This window comes from Calidris pugnax, unplaced genomic scaffold (genome assembly GCF_001431845.1).
Source record: "Calidris pugnax isolate Ruff unplaced genomic scaffold, ASM143184v1 scaffold13, whole genome shotgun sequence".
Taxonomy (NCBI): Eukaryota; Metazoa; Chordata; class Aves; order Charadriiformes; family Scolopacidae; genus Calidris; species Calidris pugnax.
The window spans coordinates 8,060,908-8,076,581 of NW_015090810.1; the positions used below are offsets into that span (position 1 = coordinate 8,060,908).

The 15,674-nt window shown below is 38.9% G+C and overlaps 1 protein-coding gene across 1 annotated transcript in view; it reads left to right on the forward strand.

The window, feature by feature from the left end:
• The window catches only part of CTNNAL1 (catenin alpha-like 1), a 54,386-nt gene that overhangs the window by 17,615 nt on the left and 21,097 nt on the right, over window positions 1-15,674 (forward strand). Inside the window, exons 4-9 of the mRNA XM_014938438.1 lie at window positions 1,218-1,436; window positions 7,061-7,248; window positions 10,993-11,112; window positions 13,259-13,348; window positions 13,655-13,825; window positions 14,829-15,029. Coding sequence (XP_014793924.1) covers window positions 1,218-1,436; window positions 7,061-7,248; window positions 10,993-11,112; window positions 13,259-13,348; window positions 13,655-13,825; window positions 14,829-15,029 — 989 coding nt within the window. The remainder of the gene's footprint in view (window positions 1-1,217; window positions 1,437-7,060; window positions 7,249-10,992; window positions 11,113-13,258; window positions 13,349-13,654; window positions 13,826-14,828; window positions 15,030-15,674) is intronic.

Sequence of the window (15,674 nt, forward strand, 5' to 3'; positions counted from 1 at the left end):
GGCAAACTGATTATGAGGAAAACGAAACTAACAAACACCACCTTCTCTACAACTCAAGTTTAACCCCCATCAGATTGCTAAAATGAGAGAGGGATGCAATGACAGGCAGGACTGTCTTTGGCAATGGCAATGTTTTTTATGCTGATGTAGGATGGTCAAAACTACCAAATTCAACTTCCATCCTGCATCTCACTAAAAATGGTGGTCATACCAAAAGTGTTAAGCTCATGTACCGTTTGTAATGCAGTTTGTAGTTAGCTAATTCTGAGTGGTAGGATTGCATGCTCTTCTCATGTTTGGGTTTTTTTTGCCCTGGTCAAGAAGTTACTTCTGCATTACCTTTCTCTTTGGGTGGGAGAGGGATTTCTTTGTTTCCTTGTGTTTGGTGTTGCAGGCAAATCTTCAGTCTTCTGCAGCCTGCTTGAAACAGAAGGTGATCTCTGGTTGGTGTAACCCAAGACGAAATGTATAGTGCAATGTAGTACAGGTTTAGAGAAGCTGATACAGGATGCGGAGTTCAGAATGAGAATGTTCCCTCAAACTGTTTTAGTGATAGCTTGCATCTAAGTGGCAAACTTGTTCTAAATGCTAGAAAACACAAGTAATTGAGGATGTTTAAGTTATAAGTACAGTGGATATTTTAATGGGGGAATGGCTGGAATACTTCAGTTTATTTATAAATGAAAAATTCTTTTTGATTCTTTTCGTGTAGAGACTGTGCTACTACTTGTTCTTAAAGCCTGCCTTAAGCAAGTGGATAAAACAATTCAGAAAGGCCTATTTCAGTAAAAGGAGCCAAAGCTCCCAAATCATAATTGATTAGCATGTTTAGTTACCTGGCAGCACAAAAATCTGGTAAGATTCCCAATGCTGGCAAACCCAAAATGATACTCATACGTCTACCATTGGACTCCTCAGCTTTTACTGTGTCTGTAGTGTAGAAGCCTGTTGAGAGACCTAGGGCAGCTTATTTTAATACTGCAAATGTGAGGCGGGGGAAATCCCTCAATTCATTTCAGGTGCAAGGTAAGCTGGGATCACAGCAGAGGAGTAGACTTCGTTATATTCCAAATTATTTTTTTCATTCTCTGAGAAGTTAAATGATACCTCATGACTCAACACTAAATTTTATTAGACAACTATGCTAAAAATCCGTTACTGAGTTCAGTTCAAAACTTGCCTTTAATACTGGAGTTAAATTATATTCTTGCATGCAGTTCTAATAATTAACTCTTCTTGTTCACAGATAACTACTCTTATTAATCATAAGGATAAACCAAAGCGTTCAGACAAGACTCTGCAAGCAATTCAGCGAGTAGGCCAAGCGGTTAACCTGGCAGTTGGAAGATTTGTTACAGTGGGTGAAGCTATAGCCAACGAAAATCATGAATTGAAAGAGGAAATGAGTGTTGCCTGCATAGAGGCAAGGAGAGCAGGTATGTAGTTACTCATGAAATTTGTAACCTGTTGTGCTTGTGCCATTTTTGGCACACTATTTTTATTGTCAGGAATAATTTAAGAACTTTATTATTTATCTTAACTTTATTGTTAAAGTTTATTAGCCCTTATTAAGCCTAATAAGTTTAAAGTATATCAGGCCTTAATAATTAAGTTTATTATTTATCTTGACAGCTTATCTTTAAGATAAACAGTGGACTTGTGGGGTAATTGTGTGGTGTTTATCTTTTAAATAATCTCAGAAGCCTGAGAAACTTGCCTTTTGGTGTCCTAGCCAGTATATTCCTTGCTGAATCACTGTGATGGCCTCAAACTTTAGGGAAGCAGGTCATCCCATTTTTGTGATTTTTTTGTTTTGTTTTGGTTTGTTTTTTTAAAAAAAAAGCTTAGAAATTGGGCATGGTACTGTAAGAAATCCTCTGAAAAATCCCTCAGCGATGCGTTGCAGTGTCTAGAGACATGCTTGTGATGAATGATTGCTTTTGTAATTTGAAGGACTACTCTAGGTAAACTTCAGACCAAAAATTCGTGGTCGCTCCAGTAAACTTGGCAGCAAACAGAAATGTCCTAACTTGAAAACATTCCATTTGTTACACAAAGCATGTGTTTTTTCTTTAGAGATCCAAGTAAAATGCCAAAGTTTAAATCGATAATCTCAGCTGCTGGAAGAGCAGTGTGGTCTAGATCTCTTTATTTCTTCACTTCCCAGTTATGCTGTGGTGTGGTGGGTTGACCCTGGCTGGACAGCAGGTGCACACCAAAGCCTCTCTATCACTCCCCTCCTCAGCTGGACAGGGGAGAGGAAATATAACAAAAGGCTCGTGGGTCAAGATAAGGACAGGGAGATCTCTCAGCAGTTACCGTCATGGGCAAAACCCAACTCGACTTGGGGAAATTAGTTTAATTTACTATCAGTCAAATCAGAGTAATGAGAAATAAACCCAAATCTTAAAATACCTTCCCCCCACCCCTCCCTTCTTCCTGGGTTCAGCTTCAGATTTTCTCTGTCTCCTCCCTTTCAGTGGCACTGAGGGAGGGAGAGTGGGGGTCATGGTCAGTTGATCACATCTCTGATCCTTTCTCCTCCAGAGGACTCCTCACACTCTTGCCCTGCTCCATTGTGGGGTCCCTTACATAGGAGACAGACCTCCACAAACTTCTCCAAAGTTAGTCCTTCCCACCAGGTGCAGTCCTTCAAGAACAGACTGCTTCAGCATGGGTTTCTCTCATAGGGTCACAGTTCCTACCAACAAACCTGTTCCAGCTTGGGCTTTTGTCTCCATGGGGCCACAGGTCCTGCCAGGAGCCTGCTCCAGCGTGGGATTCCCACAGGGTTGCAGCCTCTTTTATGTGCATCTGCCTGCTCCAGCCTGGTGTCCTCCTCAGGCTGCAGGTGCGTGTCTGCTCCACCATGGACCTCCACAGGCTGCAGGGGAATCTCTGCTCTGTGCCTGGAGCACCTCCTCCCTCTACTTCTTCACTGACCTTGGTGTCTGCAGAGTTGTTGCTGTCACATATTCTCACTTCCCTCTCTGCTGCTGTTGTTGCACAGCAGTTTTTCCCTCTTCTAAAATATGTTATTCAGAGGTGCTTCCACTCTCACTGATGGGGTTGGCCTTAGCCAGCAGTGGATCCACCTTGGAGCTGGCAGGCATTGGCTCTGTTGGACACAGGAGAAGCTTGTGGCAACTTCTCACAGAAGTCATCTCTAGCCCACCCACTACCAAAACCTTGCCACGCAAACCCAGTACACGTGGCCAAGTACTTTTTCTCCTTATCAGTGTACCCAGGAGGAGCTCAGAATCTAAAAATAGTCTGCAGTTTTTTCTCTCACCAACTGGTTATACTTTTTTACATTGTAAGTTTTATCTCCTGTTAGCAGTAATATGCCTCAATCTAGAGGAGTGAAGATACAGACTGTTTACTTTCCTGCCAAGCCTCACATTTATCTGGGCATGGGTCAGTTTTTCTTGCTTTGAGCTACTTATTTGAGACCTAACTGAAGACTTATGTGTAAAATTCAGTTTATCAAACATGCTTGCTGCTGGGTTTTTGTTTGATGGGATTTTTGGTGTGCCAGTATTATCTCTGTGGACTGTTTAAGTGTTGGACAAGATAAGAGAGTCCTTTGTGCAGAGAAGTTCTTATGGATAACTGTGCTCTGAATTCTCTGTCTGTCTCCGAACACAGTTGCTCAAGTGCCATTTTGAACAACTTCACTGTTCCCAAGCAAGCCAAAAAATATCCTGGTCAATTATAGCCAAGAATATTGAATTGTATAAAAGAATCCCATGTTCTGATGGCATGGTCAGCAGAAAGCCCTTACTGTTTACAACAGAGGATATTGTAGAGCTGTTCATACTTTCTTTTAGACAATAAATTAGATGGTGCCTCAGAAAATAAAGGGGCAGTTTGTTAGGTATGTAAGATAGATTTCAACACCGAAGGATTTAGAACATTAGGTGTCTCAGTTGCTATGAAAAGTAGGGAGTCTTTAAATCAATTGCATATCCAGCAGAGGCTTTAAAGGATGACAGATGTTGTATCTGTCTCTTGTGAAGGGTATAATCAGTGATATGAAGTGTTTCAGACTTGTTATGACTATTTTCTTGTAATAAACCTTGTAATTTGATTGACTCAAAATAGAATCATAAAACACTGCGGAGGGTCATGTAGCGCATTTTGCCTAACATTAGTCTTGCACTGTGTCAGTGTTTACAGTGACAGTATAGTAGTGGAATGTAACTCAAACAGCACAGTTTTAGATGCCCATCTGTGATTTTTTTTCTCCAAAACTGGGAAAGACTGGTTAATTTAAAAGAGAAAACACATGTCAAGAATGACTTAGTGTCATAACATTTTCAGTGTTCTTTGTCAGTTCACCACAGAGCCCTAAAGGAAGAGTAAACTGGAAGCAATACATAGCGCTCTCCTATTTTTGCCTTGTCTTTTGTTACAGAGAAGGACTAAATTAAGAAGGTTGAAGACTAACAATCTGAAATGGATAAACAGAATCACAGAATAACTTAGGCTGGAAGAGACATTTAACTCAAAGAATGGAGACTGTACAACTTCTTGTACACCTCTTACAATGTTTGACTACCCTTACAGTGGCAAAAGTATTTTCTTTTCTCTTGTCCATTGCTTCTTGTCCTATCACCATGCACCTCTGGGATCAGTCTGTCTCTGCCTTCTCTATACCTGCCTAAGTAGGTAGGCGTAGACCACAGTAAACTCTACCATTGGCCTTTTGTTCTTGAGATGGAACAAACCCGCTTCCTTCAGCCTCTCCCTTATGTCATGTCCTCTACTATGTCAGGGTTTTCCCTTGTACTGAGGGGTCCCCAACTGGACATGGTACTGCAGATGCTGTCTCACAAGCACCAACCAGAAGGGAAGACCTGTTTCTGCAGCCTGCTGGTTATGCTTCTGCTAACAATCCAGCATGCAGCTGGCCAGCATTGCTGACTCCTGTTCAACTCTCTGTTCATTGGGACCATTGTGTCTTTCCCTGCAAAGGTTCTCTGAAGGCACTGATCCCAGCCTGTACTGTTGTCTGGTGTTACCCTGGCGTAAATGCAGAACTTGGTATTACTGCCTTTGTTGGACCTCACGCATTTCCTGACAGATGATGCTTCCAGCCTGTCCCTCTGTCTAGCAGCTCTGTCCTCCAGCGTATCAGACACTCCCCGAGTTTGGTGGTGTTCACACACTTTCTGGCCCATCATCTAGGGAATAGTTTTCATGCCTTGTATCAGTCCCTGAGGGACGCCACTGGTAACTGACTGCTTGTTGGACTTTGTACCACTTATCACCATCCCCAACCCCAAATCAGGTCCATTTTCTGCCTACCTTATTGTTCACTTATCCAGTCCATATCTTATGTTTTAATTATAAGGGCACTGTGGGAGATCATGTTGGAGACCTTGCTGAAGTTGACATACACAGCGTCCATTACTTCCTTTTCAAGAGACTCTGTCATCTCATCATGGAAGACATTCAGGTTGATAAGGGACTATTCGCCCTTGCAGGACTGTGCTGGCTCTTCCCAATTGCCTTTTTCTATTTCATGTGATAATGGCTTCCAAGACGATTTTAATAATATTTCTCGAGACTGATGGGAGGCAGACCACCCCATAATTACCTGTTGTTTTTTTTGCTTATTACCCTTCAAGATGTGCGTGACTGTTGCCTTTCTATCATTGCAACTCTGTCCCAATTGTCACAATCTTTCAGGCATGAACTTCTGAAATTACAGAATTACAGTGACACTGAATTGCTTTTTTGATACTCTCAGATGTGCCTCATGGTCTTGTGTATGCCCAGCTGGCTTAAATATTCCATAGCTCAGTATTTTTTCCCTACCAGGTCTTGCTCCTCATAGCTTACTCCCAGGACACCATCCCTGTTCCTGCAGTTGTAGACTGTAGAGAAGGGAAGGAGGCCTTTGTTCTGTTGTTGAAAGTCTCAAGTTTCTAGGGCTGTCTGGAGCTTTTGGCAGGCAGATGTTGCAGCTCTTTCTAGGTTCTCTGATTACTCTTTGTATGATTAGATGTTTTACCTATGGCTTGATAATTCATCTTCAAGAAGGTGAATCCCACAGCATAAGAAATCAGGTAATGATGTTGTGCATCCTTCCTTGGTTACCAAAAGCGCTTCACATCTATTTCAATTGTTCTCTCTGTGGTTTTACAGGATTTTATGTTGTCACATATTTTTTGAGGTCAAATGAAGAGAATGAGGTTAATCTGCTGATAAAGTTGAACAGTTCCATCTAGATTGGCCTGAAATGGAATGAATTTGACTGTGGAGGAGGCAATGGCCAATCTGTTTTGCTGTTAAATTATCTTCTTGCCTGACTGGAGACTTGTGTTCCAACTTCACTGTTAGTGTATCTGGCTGCCCTCATGGTTTGGATAATAGCCATACTTTTATGATTCTTCTTGCTTCTTCTGGCCCTTCAGCTCTGGAACTCGCTGTTTCAGATTGTACTCTGCTTATCGCATTTGCATGTTTGTAATGGAAAGACCCTCTGATTATTTGTACCATTGCTTTTGTGACCTGGCCTGGTCCTGACAAAAGTACTACAAGTTCCTTGCTGTAATGCAAGACCTATTCAGGCAATTTAGAAACTCAAGCAATTGCAGTTGCCGGAGGAGAAAAATGCATACATAAACACTATGAAGCATGGAGCTCTGTGGTTTGAAGGACTGTCAGACCATCTTTGTTCTCTAATGTTTGTGTGTGGTATTTCCAGAGTAACAACGCACCCTCAGGTTCTTCATATGGACCTCTGGCTTTATCAGGCTTCTGAAGTCAGTGTCTTGTCTGCTTAGGTGAATTACTTTAGTTGAGGTTTACTGTAAGAAAACTAGTGTATGTTACAGATGGAAGAATGAGGCAATACTGAATAATAGTCCAGATTTAAATATGGAGAGGGTGCCACCAACAGACAATAGAAGGAAGTGAAATGAAATAAGTGTTCTAGGTAGTTGTGAAATTGTTGGTTTATCCCTCAAAGGTAAAAGTTAAAAATGCTTAATGGCCCAGTATCTTTTTTTGTAAGTATGAAATGTTAATTATTTATTTTTTTTCCCTCTAGGTGAAACAATCGCACAGCTTACGGATGTGGCAAACTTGGATCATCCAGAATCTGATAGCCACATAACAATCTTTACAGACAAAACGGGTGTGGTAAAAGCTGCAAGGCTGTTGCTTTCTTCTGTCACAAAGGTGCTGGTGTTAGCAGACAGAATTGTTATTAAGCAAATTATAACTTCCAGAAATAAGGTATTTGTAGCTTCTTTTTTTTTGTTTTGTTTAACTGATACCTGGAGTCAATGTGAAAGAGTAATGCTAAATGAAGTGGTATTTTCATTGTATCTCTAGGGAAAGTGCAAAATAAAGAGGGGAAAAAATGAATATCTTACACATGTTCACCTACCAGATATCTGAAAGGGGATACCTGTAAGTCAGGAGGAATAAAATAATAATTTTCAGTGACTTTCTACATTTTATGTAACCTGTATTGTTCTGTTGACTTAGTATGCAAGAGGAGAGGCTCTGTTACCACTTATTTAAGTTTGCTGTGAGGTAGAAAGTGTTTCTGTCAGTAAAATGGCCCATAAAAGCTTCTACTTGCTAAGAACAGGATGTTTGTTCTGTCAGGATCAAGACAAGGAGAACATTATGAATGTGTCTAAGGCAAAAAGCTGTGAGGGGTGCTGATAAAAGCCTGTGCTAGTTAAGTGAGGCTTACAGACTAAAAGTTTTTTGTGCAGTTTAACATATGTCTTGAAACTACTTAGTTGATTTAAATAATGTATAAAGACCCATTTAACCTCAAATGTAATCTATTTCATGTACTGCACTGTCTTGACTGTAGGATATTCTTTCTTTTTTTTTTTTTCTCCCATGATGTGCTAAAACAAAAATAGAAAAACCTCATGTTTGAAAAATGAGAGCCTGGTAGGGTTTTTCCATTAATTTTCAACTCATAATCCAGAGCAGAGCCCCTCTTTCCTCTTTTGACTCCTCATATTGTCTCTCTTTCTTTGTCCCAGTTTGCTTTCCTGGCATGCTGGTCCGTATTCTGGAGCTTATAGATCCAAGATACTTAGCCCAGTCAAGGATTCAAAAACTCCAGCAATACCTGCATCAGTCTGGCTTTAGACTTAGCAGCACTCATTTGCTGAGTGCCCCCTAATTCTCAGTGCTCCCTAATTCTCCCAGTGGTTGGTGAAGGTGGGAAGGTGCCAGCAGTTTTATAAATATTCATTTGCTGAAATTCCTTGCAGCTTTGGTATTGCACTGGAGACAGGAATGGTGGATTTAATAGTTTTTACTGCCTTTCCTGAGCTTTTCTCCTGCCCTTGTCTGCAGCCATGCAGTGATGTGAATTAATCTGACTTTCCACCTAGTGGCTGGTGTTAACAAAAATTTAGGCTAAGGGATAAGGAGGGATATATCCTGTCAGCAGCATGGCATGGATTTTGGTAGTCTTAAATATATATGAAACTACTGTCATATATACGGGGATATGAATATAGTAAGCATACTTGCAGGTTTGAAGGTATTTAAAATGAAGTCTCATCTTAAAATGAAAGGCAGGAGCAGGATTATCGGTAGTGCCAGCTGGAGCAGATGCTGGCTCTTGAGAGTGGGTCACTGCTCTAGAACATACCAGCTGCGTTTTCATCTTAGAGACTGAATGCCCAGTGTTAAATTTCTAGTGCCAGTTTGCTTGCTGCCTCTTTCTGTGTGCCTTAATTTTCATTGTCATCATCATCTTCCTTATATGAAGTATCTTCTCTTCCTCAAGAGTAGTTAAGTCAACCAGGGGCAAAGGACAGAAGAACAGTGTAGTGATTGGACATCCAATCTCATAGACTGATGAAGTGATTGAGATCTTCTGGAATGGTGATCTGCTCCAGAACTCAGCCTCTGGTTGATGATCCTGTTCCTGCTTCTGCATCCTCATCCCATCCCTGTGTTCTTAGATTGTGTGCATTTCATAAGTCCCTGCCCGCATCTTTCCTATCCTACAAAATTTGTTTTACTGTCCATCAGACTTAGTCACTGCATCAGTGAGCTTAACGTCTTGCTTCGCTTACTGTCGCCCGTCAGGTTAGAGCTGCCTGAACAATGAGCAGGAAAGCGACAGCTCCGTGGGGGTGTTGCCACACGATGCAGATTGGATCGAAATATGGATGTGCCCTCAAGTGATGTCAGCCTACGACTGCTGTCTGAAAGGCAACATTCATAGTGCAGCAGTAGCTGTGTAATACTGGGTTCTAATTTAGATTTTATAGGAGCTTAAAGCCATTTTTGATACGTGTTTTTAACCAAGTATTTTAAAATGTGTATTTTAATTACTATCGATGTGTTTTATGTTGAAGAAAGTTTAAAATTAAAAATTTTAATGAATAAAAATTTATGAAGACATCACAGGTATTTTGCATTTTAGCAGCTTCTTGAATAAGCTTTAGACAAATTTAGAGCTGTCTGTGCGGTTTCTCCCTGTATGTAGTTTCCTGGAATGTCAGCTCTGCCTGGAATGTCTAGAATTGTTAGCTGTAATGGAAATGTGTGTGCTTTCACTGAAATTGTTATTTGACAAGAGATCTGTCATGACAGAAACATTTGCTCAAGGGTAACTAACAAAGTTACTTGCAGCCAAGACCATACTCAGGAAGTTCTAAACTTGCTTAAACCAAGAATGATTGAGCATGATCACTATTAATTTTTAATTCATTCTTAGAAGGGAAAGTTGGACTTTAGCTGGTACGTTTTCTCCTTTCTCCACATTCACTTTCCTACGTCCTCGCTTTCTTAGTCTTGTGGTTCTCTGCTGCTTCCACCCTCCTGCTGTTTTTCACATCCTTGTATTTGTGCAGCTTCTTTTCAAGCCCTTTTTAATCCAGCCTCGCTCGTGCATCAAGACCTGAACCACAAGAGTTCCTGTTTCTGCAGCCTGCATAAGATGCTCAGACAGATCCTGCAGTCTAATATTGCATGATAAAGGGGTCAGTTCCGCTGTGCTCACAGGATTTAGTGGAACATTTGCTTACGTAGATTAGAACTATGAGATTGAGGAGCTGCACTGTTCCAAAAAGCTAGGTGCTTCTGGGAGAGTCCACCTGGGTTGCGGAGAGGGGATAGTTTGCCATAATCAGGTTTGTAGAGTGTTTTTTTCAGTTTGTGGGAAGATACTTTTGGCAAATGGAAAGGAAAAATAAGTTGGCATTTCTCCCTTTCAAGTACAGTTTGTCAGATTTTCGTGTGGTATCTTATTTCCAGTCACAATAAAGAACTGCTTTGACTGTCTTTCCTTCTGAAGACATTTAGTGGATTTGAAAGATCACTTCGGGATTAGCAACTATTCCTCTAACCTGAAAAACCCTAATGTTAATCTTTGTTGTAAACCATATCGTAGTGAATTCAGGAGGATAGCTTCAGTAATTTATAAGCTATATGATAATTTTTGCTGAGTGTTTTAAAAATGCTTTTAAAAGTTTAAAAAGGCTTTTATGTATCTTAAGTAAGAGCTTGGTACAGCTTGGGTTCATTTAGTTCTTTGGTTTATATAGAGATAATAAAAATCATTAGTACACCTGTCTGATAGTACAACTGCGATTTTAGGCCTGGAAGGTTATCTATCTGAAATTAAACTTTGAAGCTAAAAGTTACAACATAGGGATATAATCTGTAGTTTAATTTCAAGTACTTATGTTCTTAAATTTAATATGATGGTAAGAGTTTTCCTAAATTTGGAAACTGAATCCTATAATACTGTTATTCTTGATATCACGATGAGTGAGGAAAATGTTTTTTGAGGGTTGATAACAAATGACTCATTTTGAATGAAGTGTGATTATTAATTTAGACCTGATTTCCAGCTGTTGAGTTCTTAATGCTTAAATAGTGACAAAATAAAAACGATTTAGAAGTGTCTGCAAATAATATTCCTAGTTTAATAATAATATTTTCTGCTTAGTGTCTTGATAATCTACAGTATTTTCCTTTCTCTTACAGGTTCTTGCAACAATGGAACAACTAGAAAAAGTCAGTAGTTTCCAGGAGTTTGTACAAATATTCAGTCAGTTTGGAAATGAAATGGTAGAGTTTGCCCATTTAACTGGAGATCGGCAAAACGTAAGTATTAATGAAAAGCTTAGAGAGATGTAAGGTATCATTTTCATCTGATTCAGTGTAAGATTTGGGTTCTGCTGGGATGGTTAACTATTGCAAAACAAAATGATTGCTGGTGTCCTATCTCTGAAACCTAACTTCTCCTTGCTCCACCCAAAGACATCTTTTGATTTTAAAGCTCAGCCTGAGAAATACTACTGCGTTGTTTGATCTGTGTATCTTTCAGAAGCCTGGGTGCATGTTATTTGACATGTCCTTGGCTTCAATCACTGTCTTTTGGCTCTAACATTTTTGCCTTATTACTCTGGTAGAGAATTTCTTGACAGAAGCATTTGATGTTTGCATGTAGTGAAGGGATTCAAAAGCAGAATAATTATTTTAGAAAACTCCAAACGTGAATTCTTTAGATCCTAGTAAAGCATTTGCTTGTATTTTTTAATTATTATTCTGGAATATTTTTCTAGGTTTAGGTCAAAACCTTCTTATGTTGGGGTAATGGTTTTTTACTTCTCACATGCAGCTACTCTTCAAAGCCTTTTAGGTGCTACTTCCAAGTAAATAAAAGGTTTGCTGAGGCTTGAAGGCTTCTGCTCTGAGCTCCAGTTGCTTCCCCTTGGCAATCAAATCCTCCACTCAGAAATTAACCAGGGTCTGATATAGATATACAGAGTCCCTAATATCCAGCAAAATTCAATTTGTATGAACAATTGGCTGACCTCATGCATATAGAAGTAGTTTTTTGTGATCTGGTGGAGCATCCTTCAGATAAGACATTGGACAACTTTGCTCAAAATACAAAACTAGCTCCTTTTACCTTTGGTGTGTTTTGAGTTTGCTAAGTATGTGCTCAGTATCAGGAAATCAGTTCTGGAAAAGCTATGTATAATTGAAGGAAATAACTACTTCTAAAAAAATTTTTCCCTTAAATATTCATAGCAGTTCTTCCTTGAAAAGAGAAAGGTGTATTACTAGTAAGTGGTATTTTGTTTTTCAGTGTTAACTAGCCTTTGGCTCTCTCCTCCTTGCCTTCTTGACTCTTTGGGAAAGAGTGTTTCAATAGTACTTTTTAAGTTGTCAGGATTTTCTTGATATGCATACTTTACAGTCTGAAGGCTGCTATGGGGCATTGTTAGTTTTATTGGGAGGAAACATCCCTCAAAGTGTTTTTTCCTTAGTATAATTATAAGCATGCTGGAAAATTCTTGGGTGTGGTCAGATATATCAGAAAGTAACGTCAGAATTTCAGAAATGAGCTGCCTGGTTTTTATACAAATGTTAAAAGACTGCTGCTGTGATTTATCTATGTGTTTTTCCTAACCTATAGTAAATTAGGATTATTTCCATCCTGTTCCCTTTTCAGCTGGTCTCATACAGTTGCCTGTTTAACACTCAAATAGCTCTCAGCTATCTCTGCTAGCATTGAGAAGATCTTAGTTATAGCTTTGTAAGTTCTTCCTCTTGTTAGACCTTTTCACATGTTGAAGGATTCGTGTCTTACCCTCTTCATTCCCTCCCAAACCCAGCCCAATTTGGACTCTAAATTTTGCCCTTTTGATGAACTTTTCTGGGCATATAGTCAGTTTTGCAGGTATATCCCTCTCCCTGGAGAGTTCTTGAAAAGTTCCTGTACTCAGTGCCTTTCTACAGACGAATTGCTATTTTAGCCAGTTAAAACTTTCTTTATTACAGGTGTGTGTTAAATATAACACTCAAGTAGACGAAAGACTTATTTTGCATTTCCCTTGCTACAGTACAATGAAAAACTGATGTTCTCTGCCTTGCCCTTCTCCCCTTTTAAGACAATGTTTTTTTAGTCAGGTGTTTTTTCCTCTCATTTTCCTGTCTTATGAATAATGCTTTATGATAAAGATAGCAAAATTAGTGACAGTTTACATAACACTGTATCTCTGAGATCTTCCTTCTTTGAAATCTGAATTGAATAGAGCCAAGAATAAATGCATAAATTAAAATCTGTCTGAAAATCGAGTTCTAGATCATGAGTTAGCTGAAAATAGCAGTTGTCTGACATAAAAAAGCTTTCTCACAACCCATCCATCTGCAAGAGAGTTTCCTTTTTCCAGTCTCACAAGCCGTTAACATTTTTAGATTCTGTCTAATATTCATGCCTTTTTTTTCTTTTGATGTTTAGGATTTGAAGGATGAGAAGAAAAAGGCTAGAATGGCAGCATCTAGGGCTGTTCTTGAGAAATGCACCATGATGCTCCTGACTGCTTCAAAGGTGAGTGAGTATGCATGCTCTTACACAGTTTGGATAAATCACAAAGTATGGCATCTGGCAGGATAGCTGACTCTTCCTTCTCAGCCTTTCAACTTCATGCTAAAGGATGTAAAAGTAAAGAATAAGTAGAGGAAAAATTTTGTATTTTGAGCAACACTATGAGTTCTACTTAACACAATAGCAGTTTAACAAAAAGAATTTATTGTATTCTAACACATTTTTTAGACTTGACTTAGCAGGAAGCATTCATTTTGCTGTACTGCATGTGTACTTCTTCATAATACTTACTTTGCTTTTTTTAAAAAGACTTGTCTGAGGCATCCAGACTGTGAATCTGCTCGTATAAACAAAGATGGAGTTTTTCATCGCATGAGATTAGCTTTGGAACAGGTAATAGAAATTGTAACTGACTCTAGACCAAATGGAGAAAATGAAATGGCCCCCATCAGCATATATTCTGGCATCAAAGAATTCAAGGTAAGACTAGAAATAGTATTGTTTTTTACAACCTAATAAGTTACCTCAAAACTAGAATTTTAACTTCCAAGTGGTGGAGTGGCATCTTTTCAGCAGTGTAACTAAAATAACTATCCTAAGATGTGAGACTAAGAGGTGATTATAATTTTGTTATCATTGCCAAAATACACCTTCTGATTCTTGCCATCTCCTCCTGGATAAGAGTGCATTCAGACCACCAATGTTTTGTTGAGGTGATGCCTTGAACATCAGGATACTAAGCACTACCTCATTAAAATAGTTGTGGTTGAAGAATTCTTGTTTCATAATTGGCAGTATTTTTAACACTGCACACAAAAATATTCATCCAAATATTTAAAAGAGCAAACAGTCATTCAAAGGAAATGTTACAAATTGAAATGGTATCTTGTAGCTCAGTCTATTTTTCCTGATAAGGGTTCTTCTAAATTTCATACTCTGTTAAGAACACTTAATGAACAACCACGTCTCATTTCTTTGGAGTTTGGTTTTGTTTTGTGATGTTGGGTTTATTTTAAATAGTGTTTATTTATTTATCTCCTCCCCTCTTTAGAATTTGGTTGAAATTTTTGCTAAGTGCCTGAAAGTATTCAATTAGCTCCATGTAAATTTTAAGAAAAATATTTAAAATAGATGTAGGAAAACTTGTAAAAAGCAACCAAAATCTGAAGACACCATGAATTTCTGAAACTTAATGTAGTTTATAAATTTTGATGAAAGCTGGAGAACAATAATGTATTTGCTGCTACTTCTGATGAGTCGCCAGTAATTTGCTGATGGTATTATTACATTTAAAAACAAAAATCCTGAAGCCTAAACTGTGTGTCTGGATACAAATTGTTGGATTACTTTGAAAATAAGTGAATAATAAAAAAAAGAACTGAGGAGAAAAATAAAATGTAAAATGGTGCTTCTGGTTTCTGTATTTGCATTACACCTGTATAACCACATAAATTCTCAAGGAACTGAAATGTTTCTTTTTCAGAACAAGGTGGAGGGTCTTCGTGACAATCTTTATTTCCTCTCAAAAGAGAACCTTTCAACAATGTTGGAAGTTATCCTGGAACATACGGAGGACTTCACAGACTCAGCCTATACCAGTCATGAGCACAGAGAACACATTTTGGAGCTGTCTAAACAGGCTAAAATGGAACTAGAGCAGCTGGTTTCAGTGTGGATGCAAGCTGTAAGAGCTTTTTAGCAAAGTAAATCTTTTCACCTCTACTTTGGAAAGACATTTTTAATGCAGTTTTTCTTCTGGTCTAGGAAGAGAGAACTGTGTGTATTTGTCACAGTGAGAGCTGATCAAGGAAGCCGGAGTTTGTTCTGTGCTTCTGCAGCTTCAATATGTTCTGTCCTCCCCCTGCCCCAGTGTTACTGGTTTATTGGTTCTTTGATGGCTAAATTAGGCTACTAGTGGTGGTAGCCTAATTTTAATGAACCTCTAAGCGGAAACAGGAAGGCGAGTGGAAGTATCATCACACAGGCTTAAATGGTTAAGTCTTTTGGTTGAGTAGTTCGGAGACTTCAGTTGTCTTGATCCCATGGCAGCAACCATAGTTTTTGTGTCTTGTTTTCAACAGAATATTGAAAACACTTAAACTATTGAAAAGAGAAATATTCTAAAAAATGGACTGTTTTTTTAATCTTGTGGAGAGAGGAGGAAGATAGTAAGACTTACAGGGGAATTTTTGCTTGTCCTTTTTGCAAGATATAAATGATGGTAGTTTTTAGAGAAGCAGCACATTAAAGCCTCCTCCTGCCATTTGTTTTATCTTACTCCTTGAAGATGATACAAGATAAATGCGAAAAAGGGAGGAAAAGCAGAGAT